This window comes from Canis lupus, chromosome 1, assembly GCF_011100685.1.
Source record: "Canis lupus familiaris isolate Mischka breed German Shepherd chromosome 1, alternate assembly UU_Cfam_GSD_1.0, whole genome shotgun sequence".
NCBI lineage: Eukaryota > Metazoa > Chordata > Mammalia > Carnivora > Canidae > Canis > Canis lupus.
Genome location: NC_049222.1, coordinates 84,175,048 through 84,203,031, shown reverse-complemented (window position 1 = coordinate 84,203,031; position 27,984 = coordinate 84,175,048). Strand labels below are relative to the sequence as shown.

Here is a 27,984-nt window from a genome sequence, read left to right as displayed (position 1 = left end):
TATAGTGGTTTATTAGCCACAGCACGTATATAAGTAGGCAAAAAACTCTACAATAACAAATTTTTTCTAATTTCATTTAGATGGAACATGAAAAATCAAATCCACTTGAGATGCATACACATGTGTTTATGTGTGTACAAAGGTGAAGGCATGCATGTATATATGTGGGAGAGTGTATAGCCTGTATATGCCCACCAAATCTTCTCCACCATTTTATTTATTTTTCTTTTTAATGGACCCTTCACAAATGTTAGTTGGAGGAATAAGGATGAACTATTCCAGCTGGATTACTACAAACCAACCAACCAACCATAAAAAAAAAAAAAAAAATTGGTGTCAGTAGAAAGCTATTGGGCTCAAGGAGAAAGCATGATATTCACCTTACAATAATTGAGTGTGTGTCATCCTAAATGACATGCATCTATGAAAAAGCAGTAGCTGCCCTACAAGGGCAGGTTTCACAGATCAGCCTTCTACTTCTCTAGAACAGCATTGTCCAATATCCAGAATGGTATTCACATGTCACTATTTAAATTTAAATTTGTTAAAATTAAATTAGTTAAAATTAGTTAAAGTTAAATTTTAAACTAGTTAAAATTAGTTAAAATTAAAATTCACTTCTTCACTCCCAGTAGCTGTATTTCAAGTGCTCAACAGCCACATGTGGCTTGTGGTTATCATATTGGAAGGCACAAAGAACATTCGATCATCACAGGAAGTTCTGCTGGGAAAGGAGAGGGAGGAGAAAGAATATTTTTAAATTATGAATAGGGTTGGGTAGATGGAATCTGATCTTTTCTACTAAGCTTAGAGCACTATAAAAAAGGCACATCCTTGAAATTGAAAAAAGTTAAATTAAGACCGGTTTCCTTGGTAAGCAGCAAGATGTAAGCATAGAAAACTTTACAACCAAAAGATTGTAACAAAATAATTTTCAAAACGACTATGGAAAGTCACAGATGATAGTTTTATAAGTCGGTTCTCTTGAAGCGAAAAGCGTTTATCTAGTTGTCATGTGTTAGTAAGTAGAAATCTTCAAAGAACCAATGACTTTGTTTTATAGTTACTCCAAAATCTTCCATTCTGTTTAGAATCCCACAATCCAAATAAATATGAAAAGATTCCTGATGATTTTGCATAAAATTGTTCTTTGCTAGTGTGGGATTAAAGTAAGTGATAAGAGCAGATCATGAACAAATACCATCATCACTGAATATTTATAAAGCACTTGCGATGTATACAGAATCATATGAGTTTGAGAGCTAACAATTTAATAAGTGGCTGCCTCTATACTCAAGTGAAAATCATTAACAGAATATCAAGTCTGAGAGGGGCAAACACTTAAAATATGTGCCATTCTGATTGATGAGTAGTGGTAAGAAGAACCCTAATACTTGAAAATATAATAGTAATACAGCGTTTGTTAAAAACAGGCCTATGAATACAACAAATGTTTTTACCTATAGTGAAAAGGAATTATATATCTATTTCAGGAAAGTTCTCAGATTTATTATTCCATGTACTGGAATGATTTTCCCCAAGTATGTCATTACTTTTGTTACCAGAAGGGACACACAACTGAAACACTGGCTCATCGGAAGCAAATGGCAAATATATTCTACAATACTATTATAGTAATAGCAAAGTTCTTGGTTTAGGAGGAAGCTGGATAATTCCAAAATACAGGAGAGCTTTAAGTTGTCTCTGAAAATATTTCAGTTTGTTCAGTGACCTGTAAGTTAGGACCTTGGAAAAAGCATAACGACTCAAGATTGGATTTTCAGATGTTTACCAGGGCAGAGGTCTTGACAGCATATGTATTTGACATCGTTTGCTTTGGTTATGAGACCTGTGGTTAACAGCAGATTTCCAGACCTAAAATTATTACATGGAGGGTCTTAACTGGATTCATTCATTCATCTGCCACCAGCTTTAGGCCAGTCTGTGCCTCTGCTGAAGGTAGATGGCCTTGTCTGGAAAGACCAAGGTGACTCGGCTCTGCTTCACATACCTTATCCTCCAGAAAGCTAGTTTAGGCACGTCCTTTTCTTGGTGAGATATTCAATCACACAAGCACTTTTGAAAAACTTCTGTTTGTGTCACTCATAGCAATGTCCCATTGGCCCAAAGTGGGTCACATGACCCTGAGGCAAGGGCGGTGGGGGGGGATGGTGGGTGGAGGGTGGGGGTGGGGGGGGTGAGAATAGGGTGCCTGCCAAGAATGAAAGGGTGTTACTATTTACTCAGGGAATAGGTAAGAGGAATCAGGTCATCAATGCAATCAATCCACCGCACTGTATATTTCACCTAAGTATAGAGTGTATGGAAATCTAAAGCAAGCGTTACATGGAAAGGGTTTTAAAAAGAAACATCACATTTATGTGTCTGTGATAGAAGACTTTCTCCTCAATATTTTTTTCTCTATAGATTTTAAAGAAACACAAAACTATTCTACTAAAGTAACTCAGAAGGTAGATCTGCTCCAGCCAAAATAAAATTTCAATCTACAACAATAGAAATTCTGTATCCACCTGCATAGCTCTGTAATAAATTGCTGTTCTGAACGTACATGGATGCAAAGAATAGGTTAGCAAATAAAGAAGCGTGTCAATTAATTTCTTGGGGGGGGGGTTCTTCCTGAATCGAAAGTTAGTTTATTTTTTCTTACACAAAAGTTTTTTTTCCCCAAAAGATTATAGATATATACATATCCACATATATAACGCATATAAGCTTATTTACTTATGAAATTATGTTATTTTATATATATAATTATAATACATATATAATTTTATATATGTATATATATAATTTGTAAAGATACAAAGGTAGAAAGAATACTTTCCCTAAAATTATCTTTAGAATTTGGGCCACAGACAAACTGGAAGTGTCAGTGCAATTAGTAAGCAAATAGGTGTGTATATGAGAAACAGAATGTAATAAAGACCATGGTCTCTATTAACAAAGTGAAACACAGTGATCTAAATGACTTGGGACTCTATAAAAATGACAGTTGAGGTGGAAAGGGGAGTTTGCTGTGAATTAAACATATGAATTATCTTCGTTCAGAAAACTTACTGGATAATTGCTCCTTTGTTTTTCTGTTTAGGCAGCACCAGAACATAGTCTTTTAGGAGGATTAAGAAGAAACAGGAAGTTTGGGCTGCTCTCAATTGAGCCCTCATATCCACAACCCATCAGGCAAGAAAGAGGAAAGCAGTGTGCCCCAACTCGCAGGAGCATATGGAGCACTTTCATTTACTTCCTGCTACCCAGAGCTTAGTCACACAGATGCACCTGCCAGTGAGGGAGGCTGGGAAATGTGGTCTCCATTCTGAACAGCCCATGCTTAGATAAAATTTGGTAGCCTTGTAACCCACAGAAGGAGAAAATGAACATTAATGGAACCGGGCGAAGGGGAGGGCATTGTGAAAGGACATCTCTTCCACAGACCCCCTGTGCTGGAACGTCCTTAAGCACTTCACCGTTTAGTTTTTCTCAGAAATTGTTGTCACCAACACTAGTGAATGAATCCAAGAATTGGACCTGCTTCTACCCTCCACTTTGTTCTCTCTATATTCCCTGGGCTCTCAATACCAAAAGGTGATGGGGTGTGCCTGGGTGGCTCAGTCGGTTAAACATTCGACTCTTAGTTTCAGCTCAGGTCTTGATCTCAGGGTTACGAGGTCAAGCCCCGAGTCTGGGCACTTTGGGCCTGGCAATCATCAGGGAGTCTGTTTGTCTCTCCCCCTTTTGCTCTGCTCCCCCCCCCACACACACACACACTCTAAAATAAATTACTAAATAAAATCTTTTTTCAAAGGTGATGGGAACACTGTCACAAAAGAAAAGAAATGGAAACTCAGAGAGGAATCTCCAAGTGCGAACTTGTCATAGTCTGCACTGTTAACATGGGCTGAACGACGTAGCGTTTGATGATTCAGACGAGGTGGACCCTTGGCTTAAAATATTCACAGCCTAAACTGAGAGTTGACAGTTTGTGAGGGAAAATGTCAATATCCATAATGGGTCAGGAGGTTCAGCTCTCCTAGTTAAGAAACAATGAATTCAGATCAAAGCATCTTCAGAGCACTCTGTGATCACTTACAGAGCGTCTTCCTCCTTTTTCCTTATAATGGCTGAGGATTTTTCCAGAAGAGTTGGGCAATATAAAACCTGGGGGCGGTAGAAGGAGAAAGGAGGGGTAACTGTGGGCTGACTTGCTGAGCACTGGATATACGAAATTGCTACTTTCCAAAGATTCTTTGAATTTGGTCCCAAAAGCCAAATGAAGACAAATGCTTCCTTAAAATGCTGTTTATCACCCTGCTCCCACATCCTTGGTCTTACCCAACATGCCGTTTAGAAAATGTGAAATAATAGGGTCCCATCCAAGAATCCAGCAACCCTGATGCTTACTGGAGAAAGCTAAGAATGAATGCTGATGGACGTTTTAACAGCAGGTACTATTTGGTAATTTGGGGTTTGTGGATTATTTTTTCCCCCACACACGTAAGAAAGAACCAGGAAATATGCCTTTTAATTCCATGGCCATAAGAAATACATAGCTAAATTTTGACATTTCTTTGTAGCTTTGATTTATTGCTCACAATGCACATAAACCAGTACAGACACACCTTTCCCCAAACGGGGGGTGCCGGCGAACACCCCCTTGGGCTTGTGGTGCTAAGATCTGAGGGCACCTGCTATCCAGGGGACAGCTCTCTGTGATCCATTGGACGTGCTGGAAGTGATAACCCCAAGTGTTCTCTTCTGCTTTTTCTCTCCACCCTCCACCCCAGCTGTGAAGTTCGGGAGGATGTCCAAGAAGCAGAGGGACAGCCTGTATGCTGAGGTGCAGAAGCACCAGCAGCGGCTGCAGGAGCAGCGGCAGCAGCAGAGCGGGGAGGCCGAGGCGCTGGCCAGGGTGTACGGCGGCGGCATCAGCAACGGCCTCGGCGGCCTCCACGGCGAGGCCGGAGGCACCTATGCCAACGGACACGTCATCGACCTGCCCAAGTCCGAGGGTTATTACAACGTGGATTCCGGCCAACCGTCCCCTGATCAGTCAGGACTTGACATGACTGGAATCAAACAGATAAAGCAAGAACCTATCTATGACCTCACATCCGTCCCCAACTTGTTTACCTATAGCTCTTTCAACAACGGGCAGCTAGCGCCCGGGATAACGATGGGTGAGATCGGTAAGTGGGACATCGCCTCCCAGCTCCTTTCTGGCAATTCTGCTTTGAAGCTTCCTGGGCCCTGCTGGGGATGGTCGTTGCCGTGGGGCTAGGTTCCATGACTTGCATGCATAGCTTCTCCTGAAGAAAACGATATGATTTAAAAGTTTTTTGTTGTTTTTTTTTTTTTTTTTTTTTTGGAGGGGGGCGATAAATGTCATTGTTCCCCCAGCCCTGTGCAAGTTCATGGCAAGCAAAGGAAGGAAGAAGAAATTATCACTATAGATAGAAAGATGCTATCTATAAAGAAGGGATGCTCTCTTGAATCTGGGGTCATCACTGAAGGAAAAATGTTATTGGTAGAAACCAGAGAATTGCAGCAAGTATTCAGAGTGATAATATTTGAAATAAAATAGCTAAGGGATATAGAGCAGTATGTAATACCTGAATGAAATAAGGCTCAAACTCTTCCTCTAGGATAACTTGGGACAAACCAGAAGCAAACGGTACCTCAGTTTCCTTCCCTTTAAGGGCAGAGAGGTAGACCAGAAGACAGCTACGTCTCTTGTGAATCTGAATCCAAGAATTCTACATGGGGGTAGCATCTAAATTACTGGCAGTGAAGAGAGGGTAGTCTGGAATGTTACAGAACATATGAGCAACAAATACATTACTGTGAACAGGGCTAGTCACAGGCATGATCACACCAGCAACCCGATCCTCTTTTGGCTGCAGTGAACTTTGATCCCTTTAAGAAGTGGTCCTCAAGAGTGCGCTATCCTAGGCATGCTGTCTTCTGACCCTGTTACAACTTTGTTTTAAGCTCAGAAGTCTATTAAATGTTTATCCAGTTGATCTCATTAACTAACTGCCATAAAAATATTGATGTAGGTTTAACACATTAGCCTCCTGGGTCATGAAGTCGCATGTTAACGATCCTAGAAAAGCTACGCAAACAGTGGCTCTATCAGGCTTCACTGTAGTATTTGGTATGGGGTTGAGGGTGGAAGCAAGCCAGGTCTTAGGGACCTTTGGAGGAAACGCCTCCTCACATCCTGCCCTGAGCGGTGGCAGTACAGGGTCACTGAGAATCAGGCCACCCGAGTCCACACGCTGACTCTGGCTTATTATTTAAGCTGGAGCAAGTTTTCAGATCCCAGTTTGCTTATCTTTAAAAAGGGAGAGGTATTAGTTCCTAGATCCCACGGTTGTAGTAAGAATTATATGAGTTCATCCTTGCAAAACAGAGCAATGTTTGTCACTCAGCAAGTGTTCAATGGTTATTATTTGTATGCCAGTCACCTTCTCTGTCTAAACTGTGAGTAGGAGCCCAAAGCCTACGAGTGTTTTAAATAAAGTTGACGTGAACACATAATGAAGTACATGCCATATGTATCTTGGCTACTTCTACCATCTGGTTGAAGAAGAAGTGATGTTACACAGTTATAAAACCTGAAACGTTATTTCTCCTTTTTAGCAATGTAACATGTGACAGTGAGTAAAGAAGTTGTTGACAGAGCACCTACAATGACATTCACAGCTGAGAGACACAGAAAACTAAACATCAGCTAGCAGAACAAAAAAAAAAAAAAGTCTATTTTTATTGCTACTCTTAGCCTTGTTTCTATAACTAGACATAGGCACTTCACATGCATTTAATTTTCACAAACACCTTATGAGTAAAAATATGATTCCAATTTTACAGATGTGGAAACAGAGGCATAGAGGTGTCTCATGGCCTTCCAAGGGTCCTTTGGTTCCACCCAAGCCATCTGATCCCAGTCCTTTGTCTTAGCCATTGCCCTGCTACTTGCTCTGTGTTTAATATACACTAGCTGCATTGTCAGCCAATAGGCACAGTTTGGTTGTTTGTTTGTTTGTTTGTTTGTTTGTTTTGGCAGTCTTTTAAAGTGGAGTCACTCCAGGTGCCTGGATGGCTCAGTCAGTTAAGCACTCTTGATTACGGCTTGGGTCATGATCTCCGGATTGTGGGACTGAGCCCCATGTTGGGCTCCATGCTGGGCATGGATGGAGCCTGCTTAAGATTCGCTGTCTCCCTGTCCTTCTGCCCCTCCCCTTCTCTTTATGTAAAAAAAATCTTTAATATTTTATTTATTTATTCAGGAGAGACACACAGAGAGAGGCAGAGACGTAGGCAAAGGGAGAAGCAGGCTCCCTGCAGGGAGCCTGATGCAGGACTCGATCCCAGGACCCCAGGATCACAACCTGAGCTGAAGGCAGACACCCAATCGCTGAGCCACCCAGGTGCCCCCCCACCAAAAAGTTTTTAAATAAATGAATAAACCAGAGTCACTCAATCTTTCCAAGGAGACATATTAAAAAGAAAAAGAAATAGACACCATTTTTGGCTTTTATCCTCCTTCATATCTAAGTATGTGAGTCTGGTATTGATTTTGAACATATGTATAAAGCAAAATGAGGCAAAAACTCATAATCGTTGGGCAATCTTCTGCCCCATATCCCAAAGGAAGGTCTTCTAAGAATTCAGAAACCATAGTTTCTTTGTGATTTAGAATCTGTTAGAAGTATTAGCGAAAGAGAACTACAGCCAAAGCCATCAAATCTGGGTACCCACCTCCCAGTAACTTTTCCTCTCTGGCCCATCATAAATAGATTTATGAACTGATGCATTTGGACTAGATGATTTCAAAACTCATCCAGATTTTCTACAGATATCAACACCCTGAAAAAACTAGTACATATTTTTCCTATTTCTCGATACCATTAGTCTTTAGAGATCGGTAGCTATGCTGCAAAGTTTGGGGGTTTCTTCCATCTGACTTTCAGGAATACAACTGGCTTGTGCTGCCAGTGTTCTCAAATTTAGGCTCCTAAACCGTAGTGACTTGGTTCACATTTCGTTAAAACAACAATGCCATCTAGTGGACACAAACTCCTGGTATGGGTGTCCAACATAGGTGCCGGTGACAAGCCACAGTAACGTGGTACACTATTCTTTCTTGCACCATCCAAAAAACTGTCATTCATTTCACTAAAACACCACATCCACAGCAGAATCATTGGACAGAAGAACGTCAGTGATATGGATGGTGGTTACGAACTCTGATTCTAAAGCTGAATTGCCTGAGTTCAAAACTTAGTGTGCCCTTTCCCGTGAGCACTTTACCTAATCTCTTTGGGTCTCAACTGTAAACCTAGAACAATAATAGTCCCAACAAAGGGTGTTGGTTGAAGGAGTTAATATTCATAAGTTCTTAGGATAGAACCTATCAAGCATAAACTTTATTACTATTATTATTATTAATGTAATTGGTATTGCAATGTTATTTATATCTTTATGATTAATGACATTACTGGTTATTACAAGTAATGTAATTACCTTTTATTGAGCACCTGCATTGTGCTAAGCAATGTCCTACATTTAATTCTCAGAACAATTGTTATTATGCCTATTATGGAGGTATGTGTATGTCCATTTTACAGATGAAAAAAGAAAGGCTCAGAAGTCACAAAACTTGTAAAAAGCAAAATAAGCATGTGAGCTCAGGTCTGAGTAACATCAAAAGCCATTCTTCGAATTATGATAATGTATGTCTTCCCACCAAAGGGAGCCCCTCATAAGTTAATTGACATTCCCACTGAGCAGAACATGCTTAACGTTTGCTGCCTGCCTGCCGTCCTTCTAGGTGCTACACAGAGGAGCACACAGAGTGAGAAAACTGACATTTTGCTCTGACTTGATTAATGAGCATCTACACTAATCTGGTGGTGGCAAGCTGTCACAGAAAGAACTCTGTGCAGACAAAATAGAAAATCTGATTTCAGCTACATTCTCACTGGGTGATCTGAAGGCGATATGACACTAAAGAATTTTTGAACATCATTCTTGGCTATTAGAAGCCCTGATCTGCTTCCCCTGGTTTCTGAAGGAATAATGAACTGTGTACAACCAGGACATTATTCTGATATTGAATTTATCATAAAAGCACCTGTTTCTTAAGCCAGTTTTTGGAATAGCTCATATGGAATATGGTCTTACAGCCTGGAGTTCATTTAATAAAACCACATATTTAAGAACCATAAAGCAACTGTATAAGCAACAATATGCAGGTCCCAAAAATGTGAGTTAAAGGACTGTCGTGAAAGTCAGGAATATTCCCCAGAAAATCCAAGCTTGTCTTTCTAAAACAATGTACCAAAAGAAAAATAAATAAATAAATAAATAAATAAATAAAGTAAAATAAAAATAAAAAAATGTACCAAAGAAACTACAAACTTCTTAGGCTAAGGACATGATAATAATATTTGATGTATGGAAAGAAGTATAGAAAATGCATGTTAGCCATCTTGAGCCTCACACTAATGAGTTCAGGTGAGAGAAATCATCCCATTTTGTAGATGAAGAGATTAAGGGATTTTCCTAGAACACAGAGTTAGTTAGGTGACAGAGCTTAAATTCTAATGCACATCACTCTACTACCCTAGATCGCCAGGCATTCTTTCAAAAACATATTTTTGAAATGTGCCAGGTTTTCAAGACCAGAACACCACGGCTCCTGCCCTCACCAGCTAAGAGTCAGTCATGAACACAAACAATTGCAATTCAGTGGGTCATATACTGTAAGTCCTGGGCGTGATGGTACCATGGTCTCTCCAAGAGGTGAGGGAGACGGGGGCTATTGCTTACTCTCAGCCATATCTCTTAACAGGAATGGTTTATTCTCATGGTCTTGGAAATAGAAAACAAAATGTGAGTAAGCAAACAGAAAAATCTGAAACATTCCAAGAATTATATCCTTGGGCTTCTCAAAATCCCTAGGAGAAAAAGCCATGGAATAAGACAAGGACAAAAGTAAGCTGCAAATTAATATTTAGGCAGGAGTATTAACTGGTTTTAGCTGGAACTTTACTTCAAGCTGGCGTGAGGATGTGTTATATCTTCGGGGATAAAATTTTGCAGTGGTTGGTGGCAGGGAGAGGACGCTGGCTAACGGATGCCCCATGAGCAAGCAAAAAAGGACGGGGAGGCTCTTGTAGGTGCTCCTCACTGTAGCTCTTATCAGTGGGGGGATTCTATAGGACCAATACTCTTAACGAAAGCTCATTTAATCTCAAAAACGATTGACAGTGTGTCTGTGAGGTACTAGGCAACAAAACATTTCAAATAACCAAGCAATATGCTTTTAAAAACGGTGGAGGTGGGGGGGGATCCATCAAATTAGCTGTGAGGCTAAGGGGATAAATTACCTTTTACACACATTGCCTGAATTTCCTGTTGCTTTTAGTAATTTTCTCTCAAGATAAAGACAAAGAAATACGAATTCCTTGGTCTCTCCTATATAATCTTAAATATAGGTTTAGTTTCCTATTTCTTGTGTGTCCTATTTATGGAGCCTGGAATTTTAAGCATAAAAACTAGACAATAAACCTCTTTTTGAAAAACAAAAAAAGCTACCTATTCCAGAAGCTGTGTATTAATAGTTAGAGGAGATTACAAAGATATTGATCTGAGAGTGTCTAGTCCCTTTTACTACTACTTAATTCTACTAAGTCTATATAGAAACATAGAAGATCTTACTAGTGCATTTTGTTTGGGGGAATTCTATCAACATTGATGTTTCAACTGTTACTTATTAAGAACCCCAAGCAGGTGCTATGGTCTAAGGCGGCACCTTTAATGACATATGCTTCTACAGATAAATCTTTTATAACTGCTTAAATCTATCTATGCATTTTCACATGTATATTTCATAAACATACATTTCTCTATGCATAATTAATGACTCATTCAGAAGTGGTAAAGAGAATAGAATTTAACTCTAGCTACATATTTCCTTCTTCCCGCAATGGCACGGGTAGCAAACACAGATAGACATGCAATTCAGGAGCAATTGTCTAAGAAGTCATTGAGATAAATAAAAATAGGCCAAATCAGTGAGAAAAGTCCTTCAAACAGTGTGGGGAAAGGAGAATCCAGTGTCTTTCGTTCTCCCTTTCTTGTGTTGAGGGAAGACATCTTGAGAACTTCACTGTCTTCCAATACCTCTTGCTCCTCCCCCAACCACAGGCCCCTTGCACTTTAGGGATCCCACAGGCACATTAGGGATAGTATATTGAAATGGAGAGTCCTCATTCCATGTGCTTGCCTTGTGAACTTGTTCAAAATCAGTTCTGCTTTCTGAGGCTCAGATCTCTTCATCAGAAAAATGAGGTGGGTTGGATTAAATGACTTTGAAGGATTATGGTTCTCCCACCTCCTGGTGAGAGCTTTAGCCCTCTATACAGATAGTCCCTCTGTTATAGCCACTTCCCAAAGAGAAGTATAGAGTGGTAGAGAGGAGGGACTTTCAGGCAACTAGGCCGTCCTTCAAGATGCTCAAGCCCTTGCCTGTAGCCAGCCACACCTCCCTCATAGGCAGGAGAACCCATGGGGTGAGATGACTCTGATACAATTAATAGTCATAATCAAACCAGAACTATGCACCAGCCTCTTCTCTCCCTCCACCCTCCTGAAAACAAAACAAAACAAAAACAAGAAATCAGATTAAAATGAGCATCAAGGATAACCAGAGGCAGCTCAAGAAGAGAGTGGCAAGCAACCTCCAAATACCCTGGGTTCATGTACATTCAATGTGAAGGATGAGATGCTGTACAGATACATCGTCAGGATAAACCCACCTGTCCTCACCGGTTCATTCCAACCTGACTGCCTCCCTGAGCCTCTCTTGTGAGAAAAGGGGAGACTATAAAGTGAAGATATAAGTTTTTGACTGCTAAGGGGCCTTAGCCTTAGCCCCAGGCCTACCAGGTCACGTTAGTCACTGGAGAGAGTCTTACTTCACTCCTCTGAAAATTTTAACATCCCCTTGTTCTTTGCCACCTACAGAAGAGGCTGCTATTTCTAGAATCCTGCTTTCTGTCTCAAGAGAAATTTCCCAAATATGGGGACTGGACTAATCAACTCCATTTGTCACATTTCTGGGATCTCTACCACGGCCACACTATTATATTAACCAGTCCATGGCCGTGCATTATTCTAGAATGTCCTGGGACAAAGAACTACAGTTCTTTGCTAGGGTCATTCAAATCCATATCTTTCTAGATACCTTTAATAGCTTCACAAAGATCTAAAATCACCTAGTGATATGTTGTAGTCACTCTAGTATCTAGCCCTGTGCATTTACTGGAATAAATGGCATAATATATACAAATATACTTCGTGACCTGCAAGGCTCCTCTAAACAAATATAAAGATGATTTACATTATAAGCAATACAGAGATATGTATTCAATTCAAGTACTTGTACATGTATGCATATTAGTCACTATATGCTTTACCCCTATTAATACAGCTTTCCTAATGTGCTAGCATTCACTACTTTAGGTGAATATTCTAACTCACTATTTCCATTTTGAGTTGCAGTTGTGCAAAATTGATCTTCATCAGTGGACTTTTCCTAGAGATACTAGTTTGGGATTAATTTTTGACTCCGAATCCAAAACTTCATAAGAAAACTCCAAAATCCACCAACCAAAAAAAAAAAAAAAAATGCTATTGAGAAGCTGTCAGAAAACCAATTCCACTTTATACACTCAATTTCAAAAGCCATAGTAGATATGAAATATTCTGCAGTAAGGAAGAGGAAAGGGGATTTCCAGAGGTTCTGCCTTTGTCGAGGAGGGAAATGTTTATGCTCATAAGATAATCTCTAAAACCACCTCCACTGTCGAGCGGCATTTCAAGGCATTGCATGCTTAGACACTGGCTCTTGGAAAGAGCCCTGAATTGCGTTTCCACAGGTCAGGATGGATAGGTACTGCTTTAGCCATACTTCTGAGCACCTATTTTGGGAAGAGCTCATTAGGGTTAAAGTACCACATGGGCTGCATGGAACACAGAAATGTCATTTAACGGCCAGGTCACTGGAGGTTAATACACCTTGGTGTTATTGGAATAGTATACAACCACTTTGAGAGCCTCCCCTGTCAACAGGTTCAGGATTTACTTCCATGATGCTTCCGGATGTGGAGAGACCTGTTGGAAATATGCCTGGCTTGGAAAGACTTTTGTCTTTGTTTGTTTTATTTTCATTTTATCATTTTGATTTTATTTTAGGATCTAAACTCTCCTGTGGCAAAAATACTTTCAACACTAAGAAGAAAAAAATGTACCATTTAAATTTGGGCCATATTTGTAAGGTCTATTGTGGAATGGCTCTCTTGTTTTCAGACAGGTTTGTTGTAGGCTGACTTGGTGTTAGACTACTCAGGAAACACTTATTTTAAAACATTAGCCTATTAATGGTGTTATTTAAGTGATCAAGTTACTTTTAAAAATTCAGATTAAATGTTTGAAAATGTAACGGTTACCTCTGAAGATTTCCTCTGAATTAGCTTAGGTCAGAAGTACATTGACTTAATTTCCAAAAGGGAGTGGTGATGTCTTCTGTTTAAATTCACAGTTAATCCCTATGTCCACAAAATCCAGATAGTAAAAGTCAATCCTGATGATGCCCTGAGCAATATTCATAATTAGATTTTCATGATTTGTGACCTGCTAATTGTCCTTCGGGTTGCATGTGGAGGTGCAGCCTTTTGAAGAGAGTAGGGAGAGATTTTAATGGACTCTGGGTTCCGTTGTTCTTGTTTGTTCCATCTGAGACTCTTCAAGTGCTTTTAAGACCGTGAGCCGAACTCTCACCCTCTGTAACTCTGCAAGACATCTCCCTCATGAGTCAAAACAAAGAGAAATTCCCATGCAGCCCCTCAGACTCTAGTCGCCATGCTCTTAGGAGATGTCTCTCCTGCCAGATCCTTCTGTAGAGAGAAAATCAAACCCAAAGACACCAGGATATTCAGCTGTTAAGTGACTTCCCAAAGGTCACAAAGTGGAAGTCTGGAGGGGTCCATAGTGGCTTCCTCCCTTAGAACTCGTCAATTCCAGGACATTGAAGTAAGCTGGGGTTTGCTGATTGTTCTGTGAAGGAGGTCTTTCACTATGAAAGTTAACTTTGAGGGGCGCCTGGGTGGCTCAGTGGTTGAGCATCTGCCTTTGGCTCAGGTCGTGATCCCAGGGTCCTGGGATCGAGTCTGGCATCGGGCTCCCCGCAAGGACCCTGCTTCTCCCTCTGCCTCTTTCTCCATGTCTCTCATGAATAAATAAATAAGAGCTTAAAAAAAAGAAAGTTAATTTTGAAATGTAACATTTTCATAAAAGATTCCTTCTTAATTTTATTAACTAGTTTGAAGAAAAGGAACTGTATTTTCCCAAAAGTTAGACATACACTATTGCAATAAAACAAAAACACCTGTGATCCCAAACAGCTTTCCCTTATAAAATTATTAAGAAAGCACTCTTTTAAATGGTTAATTTGTTTTACTGTTTAAGATGCTGTTTTGTTTGGCTTATAGTCTGCTTAGACACAAATGCTATATAGATTCTTCCAGTTTTTCTTTCTGCTTTACATTCTATTTTCTTACCTTCTATTAAAAGTGCTGTTACCCGAGCTTCTCAAAATTTGAGAAAATAATAGCCATTTTATTAACCATCCATTCATTCAGTCTTTGCCCAGATACTATTATTACTTGTAGTAATGGTAATCTAAATTTTCATTGTTTTTCACATTACATAATCTCATATTTTGTTAATACATCTGGAAAATTCCAAAAACATTTTGGTTCAGGTCTACATGAAGTAAAAATCTGTTAGACCATTTTTTGTTATGATTATCAGCAATAGAATTTGTGTGAAAAGGAGACCAGATGCTATCTTAATTCACTGGTGAGGGAGTAATGAGTGGTTAGACCATGGAAACTGAGCCGACAAAGGAGTTAGAGGTTATTTATGCCTCCAATCCCTTCTTTAAAGAATTTGAGAAACTTAAATGCTAAAAATATACAACTGTCTTAATTGAGGCTACACATCACTAATAGACGGCTGCTTTAAGCTTAAATGTTACTGATGTCTTTATGCTAACAACCCAATTCTATTTATGCTGAAAAAAGAACGATTTCTAAATGGAGATTAGAAAAAATCAGAAAGGTCCGAAATTGACATTATCGTCTCCGACACTGTCGCCTGTGACACCTCAACCAGTACGCTTGTTCTATTTAATGACAGAAAACTTACAAAACCAGTAGTCCGTGGTCAAAAAGCCAAAACACACATTGGTTAAATGTTTCACCTCTCAACCAGTTGTTCTCATATATTATCATTACTGCCTCAGAGCGTGGATTCCAAGGAATCTTGATACTCTGAAAACCTAACACAGGCACTTAAACCTTGCCTTGAGCAAGTCCGTAGAGATATCCTGGCATTAATTCAAAGTGAATCCCCTAAGAATTCTACTTTCACAATAGTAGTACAAACGAAACAGAGAATTGAGTGGTTCTCTGGATCCTTAAGGCAAGTGATAAATTAAAAATTCATTAATCATTTTGATTGAGGCTGGGATATAGTATTTTGGGGAGAATATTTCCAAGTTTAAAAGAAATCCCTTGTGGAGGAAAATGAATAGAGGGTATAGTTCACCAAGAAGAAACCATCCTTTCTCATGAAAAAAAAAAAAAAAAAAGGAGGGGGAGGAGAAAGAATTAAGAAGTTCAGATGCAACCCCCTCTAGTGCTATATATAGCGTGGAGTCTCAGCTTTCTCGCCTTGGTACGGTTGGACCACGGGTGCTCTTGGTAATAACACTGAAAGCAGCAGTTTTTAAAGATATACTCAACTTTCCCAGCTCCCAGGATGTGGGATTCTAATGAAACCACCTGTGTAATCCGTGTCAGAGATGCTACAGCCTTTGGAGAGCACCATTTGCTGAAATGTCTAGTGAGAGCTAAAATAAGCCCCTTTGGTGGAAAAAAACCCGCTGAGTGGTTGAAATCAGAGCTGCAGAAGGTCACTTGCTATTTTAGAAGCTGCAAGCTGGTCCTCATTTTATAGCATTAGAGTTATAAACAAGAAATTGTCACCTTACTTGTCAGTTTACTTATTTCTCACCGAAATACACACACATAGCCTTTTTTCTACCTAGAATTAGGTAATTTAGATGACTTGTTGCCAAACTTTGCTTTACTATGCAGATGAGTTCGTATGCAAAATTATTTTTCATGTATGTCTTTAAGCATTACTTCAAAATATTATTTTTACATTGTGATATGCTTGATCTTTAAAACTCCATTTACCTTTGTGAGCTTTATCATACATCTCCACCATCTCTAAACACCTTCAGGAAGGACTTCCTTCCTACCCCCTTAGATTTATTCAACAGATCACAATGAAGACTAATGAGGATGGGGGAGGAATGTGGAAATCCTTTAAGTCTCAGAGACTAGGGAGCCAATTCACTTCCGGAATTATTTAGATACAGTCCATTTGGAAAAGGAAAGAGGTTAGTTCCAGCCCCAGGGTTCTATAATTTTTGTACATACTGTTGAGAATCACCATCAATTTTATTCTAGCGTTCCCTTCAAAAATTTAATCTTTCTCTTCTTATTGCTCACATCATAAGTGGATTTAAGATTACCCCTAAGAGTTCCAGGGAAGTGTGACAATTTTAACAGTATTTTTTTTTAGTGTTTTTTTCATCAAAAATGATCGAGTGAGTATATTTGCTTATATCAGTTTTCTAAGCCGCTTTATTGGGGTATGATTGGTGTACAAAAAGCTGCATATAATTAAATATACAACTTAGTGAGTTTGGAGATAAGTATGCCGCAATCTGTGCCATAAATGTATCCCTGTATCAGTTATTTTAAGGATTATTCTTACATTTGAATCGGACGCTGTTTCTGTCTCATAAAGAAAGTTACTTAATACTTGGAGTTACGAATTTTGCTAGTCAGTTATGCCTTGAGTTCCAACCGACCTTCTTCGAGAAAAGTATCAGGATCAAAGTTCCAAAAACAAAACAGCAACTTTATTAGGGGAGAGGGCTGTGGACAGAAAGTGAGAGCAAAGCATTGTTCGTGGAATTAAAAAATAAAAAACAAGATTCACAGACTTGACATGAACACACCGTTTTTCCTGGCGGCATCCGTGTTTGCATTTCACCTCACCGGTGATTGAAAAGAAATGACTAGATGGAGCATATCAGATTGTTTTTCTCATTCCTTGACATCATCGTATGAACCATCGAAGCAGCCTGCGTACTTGGAGTGAATTGGACAAACCTCTATCTCACTGAACATGCACAGAATCTTAACTCCTGAGAAAAGGTAGCTAACTCTTCATTTCCACATCATCCCTGATCCCGGGGAGAACAGGGCAGAGTTCATGGACATTCACTGCCTCTGCAGGTGGGAGACTATCCCCTTTGGCAGTCATCTGGGCCATACTCCCCAGAAACCCTTACCCCAGAACAGTGGGGCGCCCTCCCCCTTTAACATGCGCACTCTGCAGCCCAAGCTGGTGAAGGAATCCGAGGAAAACTAGGCTCTGACCAGCGTCTGCAACCCAAGTCCGGGAAACGGATGAAGGGTGTGCGATTGCCCAGAAAGATTCCATATCCTCCGCTCTTTGAGCTCAGTCTCTTTGTCCGGACTTCTCATGTGGTCGCTCCCTGGAGAGGGCCGCGTTTACTATTATTACCTTTTCTATTTTTCCAGGCAAGGACTCTTGCAAGTTCCTTTGGCTTCTAGCAGGAACTTTGCATACTGTATTCTTTGTGGCTCCCTTTGTCCCTTCCTCTCAAATCCTTTCTCCCCTTTTCACAACCGCAGCCTCTCAGTCCCGGGAAACCATCTCCTCTGACGGCCGAGCATCTTTCCAGGGGACAGAAGGCGGCCTCAGGCCCTGCTCCCAGGGGACCGAGGCTCGCTTTACCCCGTGCTTTAGGGACCTGAGCCTTGCGGGGGCCTGGGCGAGTTTGCAGCCGGCTCTGGCTCCCGGGGACCGCGGCACCCCCGTGCCTTCCCGGGCCTTGATATTCATAATAACCCTTACATCGAACAGAGATTTGCCTTTTATTTCTCGCCACGGGGTGTGGGAAATAGTAGGCAGCGCTCCATGTGTGACCACCAAGCCCTTGTGAGCGCTTAGGCTTGAAGATCGTCTGACACAGGACAGGACACGCTTTCTCAAATCCTTTGTGAAACAAAGCAGAAAATGGAAGAAAGGGTGGGTGGATGGACATTTTCAATATTACCTGTCCTAACTCAACGTTGGTGAATGCGGCTCTCTCTCTCACTGCCACCTGCTAGTCCTGCGTATCCTGGTTCAGAACTGTCCTGAATCCGGAGGCTCGTCTCTTGCATGACTTCTCACCACAGCCTGATTAATCTCGAGTACTCCCTCATGCCACTTCATCTTCTTTGTCTTGGCTAAGATCACCTTTGTAAAACAGAAACCTGACCATATCACCCTCCTGCTTCACAGCTCCCACTACCTCCCACTTTCCTTTCTTTTTCTTTTTCTTTTTTTTTTTTTTTTAGATTTTATTTATTTATTCAGGAGAGACACACACACAGAGGCAGACACCTAGGCAGAGGGAGAAGCAGCAGGACTCGATCCCAGGATCACGACCTGAGCCGAAGGCAGATGCTCAACCAGTGAGCCACCCAGGTGTCCCAGCTCCCAGTTTCCTAAAGATAACATCCATCTTCCTCAGCCTGGCTTACTCAGCTGTTGGGTCCTAGGTGCCAGTTTCCTTCCCCGGGCTCATTTCTCCCATCTCTCTCAAGCTCTATGCTGCAAGCACTACAGAGTTCTTGCCAGAAAAGACAGATCTGATTTCAAATCACCATTTGCTAGCTCTATAAAAATGGGTCTAGAGTCACTCACTCTTTCCCTCAGTAAAAGGGAAATTGGTTGTAAAAGGTAAGGATTATAAACAGCAGAAATTATCTAGCTCCTAACTAGCTTTCTATCCATGCCTGTGTCTATTCCACGTGCCAAACCCCCACTCAGACCAGACCAACAGGCATCTTATTTTTCTGCTTCCCCTAGACTGAGTTAGATACATTGTTCTTTGGGCTCCCACAATAACTCAAGGGCATTTATTACAGCATTATAAGATATATGATATGATATATGATACATGATATTGTAAGACCCTTAAAAAAAGACAATGTCCTTTTTAAAAAAATCTGTAACTTAACCTGGTATATAATCATTTTTTAAAAATGTTTGCTGAATGAGTATGTGAAGGCATTATGCTGGGCTTGGCAACCCAGTTCTTGAAAAGCACACATGATCTTGAAGGATATGGGACAAACAAATCCACACAAATAACCACAATGCAAGTGTGAGTGGAATAAAGACCCAGTCAGATGAGAATCAAGTATAACAGAAACTTACCCCTCTACCTGAGGACACAGGGAAGCAGGGAAATCTTCACAGGGAGTGCATGTCTGAGCTGAGTCCTAAAGCATGTGTGTGGATTTTACTTCCAATTTTGCTTAACCTGTCCATGTATTTATTATGCCCAACTTCTCCTTGTACCCCATAGGACCCCAAACTTTGGTGTCAGAAGGCTAGAGATTTTTTGAATTTTGGCCAGTAGCCCCCAGGAGATGTCATAAAGGAATAGATAAAGAGTTTTTCATACAATTTTGAGTGGCAGTTGTAGTTTTGCTTATAAACCCTGAAGCCTGTAAATTACTGACAAATCAGCATATCTTTGAAGATGAAAACAGACTACACCAAGAAGATAAAGGTTTGAAAGCTAGAAAGCCACAGAAATCTTATGTTTTCATTATATACTTACTGAGGAATAGATATGGGTTTTTTTTTTTTGAGATTCTAAGTAATTAGACTGCCCAAGTGAAATTGAAAAATGATGAACCATGACATACCAATCTATTTTAATATGATGTATAAAGTAATTCCTGTCCTCTTTTTTTACAACATAGGAGGATATTCAATAAAATTTTGAATATAGGATTTTTTTAAGAAGAGATTTTAGAATGATAAGCAATGAAAGTCTAGAAATTCATTCAGCTCAATGCTGAATCCAATACATCCTATAATCATAATTTAGCATTCTGTAGGATCTTCTATATCTAGCACTTAATGGTTCTGATTGAAAAACCCTAATAAATATTGAAATATCTTCCTCCAGTAGCACTGATTCCAAAATTAAACATCTCTGTTTTGTGTCAATTGGAGTCATCCCATTGCTTCTCTAATGAGAAATTCTATAGTACATCCTAATAATGATCACTGTGGCTACCATTTATTCAGTGTTTCTGATATACCAGGCAATGGGCTATATAAGATTTTTTATTTGGAAAGCTCATTAGAGGCACAAGCTTACATGTTTTTATTCCCTACATCACCAAAACTCAACATACTTTATGCCACATATACCAGAAGCTTAGCAAGGTAAAAAGAAGGTACCTTGGGGTGCCTAGGAGGCTCAGTTGGTTAAGCATCTGCCTTCCACTCAGGTCATGACCTCAAGGTCCTGGGATTGAGCCCCACATCGTGCTCTCTGCTCAGTGGAGAGCCTGCTTCTCCCTCTCCTTCTACCCCTCCCCCTGCTTATACTCTCTCTCTCTCTCTCAAATAAAGAAAATATTTTAAAAAAATAAAAAAAGAAAAAGTTATCTCAACACTGCTTTGGGAGTTATCCTGAAGGAATGAAATATGTCTATTGAGAAAGAACAGAAATTGCATTTGAAATGGCATAACCTGAAACACTAGAAAAATTCTATTTCTGTATGAGCCAAGAATAGTTATCAGGCAGAAAATTTGGTCTTCTTCATTCTACTCATCCTGCCCATATTAGAATTCCTGTGTACTTTGGTTCCCAAGATCTCACGCTCTTGATATGCTCAAAAAGCAGAGGGGATTTGAAGAAAACCTCCTACCAGCTCTGTCTAACTGTAGGGGACCCGTTGCAGGTTTTTAAGGAGAGCTGTTGTGTCTGGTTCAACTTCTATACTTCCAAAACCAGAATGTTCAGTTTTAAGAAACATTGCCAAATACAACTCATTTGAGATGAATGGCCCAAAAGACTGACTTTGTTTGTTCCTACTTTTTTATGAATGTAATCATTTTCTCATCTTTAACATTTTTAAAGAAAAATTTCATCTTATAAGAAATTAGAAAGGAGAATATAATGGTCACCATGACCCAACTTCAATAATTATCACCTCATGAGTCAATACTATTTCATTTATATCCCCTCTCCCATTATTTGTCATATAAGATATGGTTCCAAAGTCCAATCTACAAAAATATCAGAGTGTCTAGCCTCTGGCCTTCTACTCTCTTCTCTTTCCTTTATAGAAAATTTATCTTTTTAGATTGTTTTATCTTCTCTTTAAAAATATAAGCCATTGAAGTTATATTTAAATTCCCTTTTTCTGGGATAAACAGTGGGACTCTAGTGATTTTCAAAATACTTTAAAGTCTTTGGGTTATAAATGTCAAGACTGTTAGTGGACTTCTAGGCTGAAAAGCAGGAAATATTGTCATTAGTATTTATTTTAAAAACAATCATTTGAACACTTTACAACTTTTAAGGCCTCAGGTTTCTGACTCAAGGGGGAGGAAAAGGTGGTAAATTTTGATTAAAAGACTTAAAATTGAAGGGCATATGGGTGGCTCAGTTGATTAAGCATCTACCTTCCACTCAGGTCGTGATCTTGGAGTCCTGAGATCTCACCGGAGTCTGGCTCCCTGCTCAGCAGGAATCTACTTCTCCCTCTCCCTCTGCCCACCCCACCCCCCACTTGTGCACTCTCTCCCACTCTGTCTCAAATAAGTAAATAAAATATTTTTTTAAAAAAGACAATAGGGGGGGATCCATGGGTGGCGCAGCGGTTTGGTGCCTGCCTTTGGCCCAGGGCGCGATCCTGGAGACCCGGGATCGAATCCCACATTGGGCTCCTGGTGCATGGAGCCTGCTTCTCCCTCTGTCTGTGTCTCTGCCTCTCTCTCTCTCTCTCTCTCTCTCTCTCTCTCTGTGACTATCATAAATAAATAAAAATAAAATAAAATAAAATAAAAAGACAATAGGGGATAGATAGATAGATAGATAGATAGATAGATAGATAGATAATAGATAAATAGATAGTAGTGTTAAAGACACTCATGCAATTGGAGTGTCTCCAAAGGGATTCCTGTAGTAAACATTCGCAGCTAGTGTCTTTGCAGAGTGAGAATTTATTCACAACCCCTCAAACTGATATTCCTTCTCACAGATCGAATTGCACAGAACATCATTAAGTCCCATCTGGAGACATGTCAGTACACCATGGAGGAGCTACACCAGCTGGCATGGCAGACACACACCTATGAAGAAATTAAAGCGTATCAAAGCAAGGTACTTTGGGAAAGTAGGAAAATGTTTTCCCTGGGATTTCTCTATTTCTGGCTTTCTCAAACCTCAGTGTTACTGACATTTGGGGCTGGATAATTCTTTGTGTGGGGACTGTCCCGTACACTGTAGGATGCTTAGCATCATTCCTAGTCTCTCCCCATGAGATGCCAGTAGCAACCCCTTGTACACTGTTGTGACAATCAGATATTGCCAAATGTTCCCTGGGAGGCAAAACCACCCCAATTAAAAAATAGTGCCCTATTTGAGGGACCAGGGAGCCTATGCCCACATCAAATGACTTTAGGACTTTTTTTTCATGGTGGCTTCCTGGGGCCAGCCAAGTAAGAGAAACAGTTGAGAAATTATAGCAGTAATAATAGTTGCAAATTTGTGCTACAGAGATAAGCAGTAAAGCATCTTAAATGTTTTTTCTTGCCCTACATGTTAAAAAGGACCAAAGAGAAAAAAGATAAGTCATTATTATTATTTCTATTATTACTTTGTGTCCATTAAAGAAGTTTTTAAGAGAATTTGCTGTTATATAGTCATATTACTTTCCTTTGGGATTGAGAGCCACAATTATAAGAACTACTAGCAAATGAAATTTTAAATAAAAAATATAAATGTGTCTATATCTAAATATATGAGGGGCATCCGGCTTGGTCAATCAGTAGAGCATGCAACTCTTGATCTTGAAATCATGAGTTCGAGTCCCACATCAGGTGTAGAGATTACTTTAAAATAAAATCTTAAAAGATATATAAATTAATAAATATATGATTACAACATACTGATTTTTCTCCAATGGAATAATTAAATCTTACCACTTCTATATAAATAAGGAGACAAAAGCATAGATATTACGATGGTCAGTAAAAGGCAGAATTCATACACATGGATTTATGCTTCCCATTCCAAAGAAAATAACCTAAGGATCAAGAGACATTTCTGAGATTTTAAATTACTTCAGAGAGTGATTTGACTTGAAGACTTTACCTTGTAAAATTCTTTTTATACCAAAAAGCCATCTCCATAAGTTCTGGATACAATGCAAAAATCGTACTAGTGTTAGGTGCACATGAAAATAACCATCTAGAAGCCTGGGAACAAAATCACTCTTCCTCGATGCAAGAGTTTGTTTTCACAAAATGGACAAAGTTTGTTTGGGATAAAGAGTAAAGAGACTCTAAATATCTATCCTTACATATTATTACAATGTTTTCATTATTCTAGTCTCAGCACATTGACAACTGTGGCATATCAAGGTTCAAACATGTCAGAACAATATGTTGGAAAATATTGTCTACCTCTTTTAAAGGAATTGGGTAAATTCCGGCCTTGGGCCCTAAGAGAAGCACTGATAGGGAAACTGATTATTTCACTGACTTTCCAAGATGTTCCTTGCTCTGTATACATTCTGTGTTTTCTCTCTTGAAGTCCAGGGAAGCACTATGGCAGCAATGTGCCATCCAGATCACTCACGCCATCCAGTATGTGGTCGAGTTCGCAAAGCGGATAACGGGCTTCATGGAGCTCTGTCAGAATGATCAAATTCTGCTTCTGAAGTCAGGTAAGCAAGGAGAAGATCCATGGAGGGCCTGTTTTAGACCAGGACGTCGTCAACCCTTCCATCAGTGTTGGTTCTGGAAAAATCTCCCTTCCGATATGTGGTTCATTTTTACCACCCACACTGTCAGCCAACTCCCAAAGGAAACTCTCGGTAATAAAAATGCCCTGATACTCATTCAGTTCCCTTTTGAAGTCAAATACAATTTTGCTTATTGAAAGTAGAGCTATTAATTGCGGAGGTTGAGATACCCAGCCTGACAGGCAGTGCAAGTAATTAGCGTGTCAAGGTGGCTGAATTGCTGAGCTAGCTCTAAAACGCACTACTTGCCTTCTGTTGGGGGGAAAAAAATCCAGGCTAGCAGAGCTCTGCCTCTGTGGTCATTTCCAATCATTTTAATGAGGATAGCCTGCAGCCAGTATATACCCGGAGAAACTCCCTGAGTTCTAATCTTTCCCTCCCTTTCTCTCACACATGCTCTCTGACACTCGCACAGTCACTTAGGAGGTAGCTCAAGAAACTCTGTATATGACTGACTTTGCAGATGGTATTACCCAAACAGCAAACAAATTTTCCTTCTTGACCCTTCTTTGAAAATATAAAATAAGAATCATCCTGGTGTTTTTTAACCTCCATGGACCTGGGCCATAGTAATAATCATAACATATATACATGTGTGTGTTTGATAACACACATATATGTTCATGTTTACCCATGACGTCTCATTTAGTCTGATGACATAGGTATTATTTCCATCTTATAGGAGGAGGGGAAGATTCAGAGAAGTGAAGGCTGCATTCAATATCACAAAGCCAATAGATGGCAAAGCTGGTCATACGCTGAACCCGGGCAAGACAGAATAATTATAAGTTGCTGCTGCTGCTTCACCACATGATGAAAGTCAATACAAACCTTGACTCAAACATGACCTTGATCTATCAGTTATCTATTGTTGGGTACAAATGACCCCAAAACCTAGTTCAAATGACAGTGATCAGTGATTTCATTCCCAAAACCCCAGTGTGAGCAGGGCTCAGCAAGGGATGGCTTGTCTCTGCTCCATGTGGTGTTCACTAAGGCAGCTTGATTGAGGGTGGGAGGATCCACTCACAGAGTTGGCGGTATTTGTTAGTGGAGTCTAGAGTTCAGCCAAGGCTCCGGGGCTGCAGGCCCCAGTTCCTATCCAGGCATGTCAGCCTCTCCACAGACGGCGTGGACTTTCTTAGAGCATAGTTGCTAGGTTTCAAAAGCTAGCACGCCAAGAGAACAAGGCCAAAGTACATAGCATTTTTCTGGCTTAGCTTTAAAAGTCATGCAGTGTTATTTTCCATTCCACCCTATTCGTCAAGGCAGCCATGATGGCCCACCTGGACTCAAGGGTAGGAGACATGGATCCTTCTTCCTGATGGGGGAGTGCTAAGGCTCTTGAAGAGCATGTGGATTGGAAGATATTTTTGTGACTCTTTGAGGAAAAAAAAATCTGCCACATTTGATATGTGACCTTGAGCGAACCTCTCTAGATGGTAGTTTCCTCCTTTCAAAATAAAGAGATGGACTAGAAATAATGAATTCCAAACTTATAATTGCATCAGCAGCATTAGAGGAGCTTATTGACCGTTCTAGGCATCATCTGAGGCCCACGGATCTGAATCTCCTAGAAGGGAACCCAGTTCACTGTATTTATAAGTGTCAGATATAACCGGTGACAAAGATGGACACTGGAGAACCACTGCATCATATAATCTTGCAACATCTCTGGCTGCTTAAAAATGTTGACTCTAGTATAAAAGGCACTTAGTCTCCTTAGGCCTCCTGTAACTCACCCATAAAAAAGGGCTAATAAAACTCACCTGAAATGGCATTGTATGGAGCAAATAAAATAAGGAATGTCAGGATCCAGGAAAGTGCCTTCCACCTTATAAATACACAATAAACGGTACCTATTATTGTTTTTGTCAGAAAAGCACTGTCTTTTAATTAAGATTTATAAATCCCCTTCTATGTGTTAGCCCCTGTGCCAGGTGACATATAAGGGAAAGCAAAGAGAAATCAGCAGATCAAAGAAAATAAGGCCCAGACATAAATATTAAGTGGCAGCATAAGAAAGGCACCATGGACACCCTTGAGCCACCATGGGTGTAGCCAAATCACCAGTATAGAACATCAGTAAATGTTGAAAGGGCAAAACAAAGGCAGCAAACTGATTCATTCAATAAATACGTAGGAGCACCTGGATGGCTCAATCAGTTAAGTGTCTGACTCTTGGTTTTAGCTCAGGTCATGATCTCATGGGTTGTGAGATTGAGCCCCAAGTGGGCCCATCCTCAGCAGGAAGTCTGCTTGAAGATTCTTTCCCTCTGCCCCTCCCCCCAGTCACACAACCTCTTCCTCTCACCCAAATAAACAAATAAATCTTTAAAAAATAATAAAATAATACCTTCTATATGCCAGGACCTTTTCTAGACCCCAGTGATATAATAGTAAGTAAAATCACCACCATCACCTATGGCTGCTGACAAGGGTCCTGTTCTGTTTGGGCTAACAGTGAACTCAGAGGAATGCTAGCATCAAGGTTGAACAAATTCCTTCGTGTGGAGACTTCCCCCAGTCTTTGATCTGTGAATGCTGATTATAACTCTCCAAAGTGACATGATATTCAGCATTTTGCCAAAACTCATTTGCCCAAGAAAACTTCATTTCAAACACACCAGATGTAAATGGTGCTCCCAAGAAACACCATGAAGGAGTCCCTATGTAAAGTCATCCTGTGCTGAAGTATACATGGAGTGTTGTCAAAACTGAAGCAGGGAGCAAGTTTGGCCAATAACAAAACTTCTACAAAGTTAAGAGACAGACTTTTCTGCTGCAGAGCTCCTTGTGAATTCAGAAGTTGAAACTACCTTTAATATTAGTCAAAAAAAGAGAGAAAAATATGTATGCTCAAGACAAAATCAGAGAGAGAAACAAACCATGAGAGACTCTTAATCATAAGAAACGAACTTAGGGTTGCTGAAGGGGGGGCATTGGGAGGATGGAGTAACTGGGTGATGGACATTAAGGAGGGCACAAGATGTGATGAGCATTGGGTGTTAATACAAGACTGCTGAATCATTGAACTCTACCCCTGGAACCAATAATACATTATGTGTTAATAATTGAATTTAAATAAAAAAGTTTTTAAAAGAAAAATGTGTATGCTTCCCACACATGTTGTTGCCCTCCATTTTAGCCACCTGTAAGGTGTATTTTATCTTTAATTCCAGACATAAACTTGAAGAAAGCTTTATTTTTTTACTTGGGAAGGATTCTTGAGGTATTTCTGAACGTGTGCGTCTGTGTCTGCGTGTGTGTGTGTGTGTGTGTGTGTGTGTGTGTTTTCAAGCTTTTTTAAAGTCTCTTGGCCTATATACAATAATAACTTCTTTATTATCACACATATATACATATTTTCTTTATTTTCTTATTCATAGGTTGCTTGGAAGTGGTTTTAGTGAGAATGTGCCGTGCCTTCAACCCATTAAACAACACTGTTCTGTTTGAAGGAAAATATGGAGGAATGCAGATGTTCAAGGCCTTAGGTGAGTTTACCTTTGATGGTGACATAATTTTCTTAGCTGTGGTCAGTGTCTCCACTTGGATCGAAGGTGGGAAGTGAAATGCCTTGATTTCTGAATGTGAACTAGCATCTCATTGGATAAAGGCTGGACTAGGTGAGCCTCCAATGTTTTTTCTAACCCCTTAGATCTTAGATCCCAGTTATGCATCCTATTATGAGGGGCAGGAGAGGACAGTGGACACTGTCAAAATCAACCATACCTCATCCAGAAATCAACGAAGACCAGTTCTGAAAGAGCTGAGATGCATTCTAGATTATTCTTTGTAGGTTCAACTTTTATTTTCCCTTCTATCTTACTGCCTCACAGAGTATATTAGGCAGACCACTGGTGGTCCACGGGTGATCTCTTAAGTGTCTTCTGTAAATTCA

At 40.0% G+C, this 27,984-nt stretch overlaps 1 protein-coding gene across 2 annotated transcripts in view; it reads left to right on the top strand.

The window, feature by feature from the left end:
• RORB (RAR related orphan receptor B) overlaps positions 1-27,984 on the top strand; it is a 200,334-nt gene that overhangs the window by 144,015 nt on the left and 28,335 nt on the right. For both annotated transcript variants that reach the window (XM_038527077.1, XM_038527076.1), the window contains exons 4-7: positions 4,803-5,204; positions 22,314-22,435; positions 23,870-24,002; positions 27,470-27,577. In XM_038527077.1, the coding sequence (XP_038383005.1) occupies positions 4,803-5,204; positions 22,314-22,435; positions 23,870-24,002; positions 27,470-27,577 (765 nt within the window). The remainder of the gene's footprint in view (positions 1-4,802; positions 5,205-22,313; positions 22,436-23,869; positions 24,003-27,469; positions 27,578-27,984) is intronic.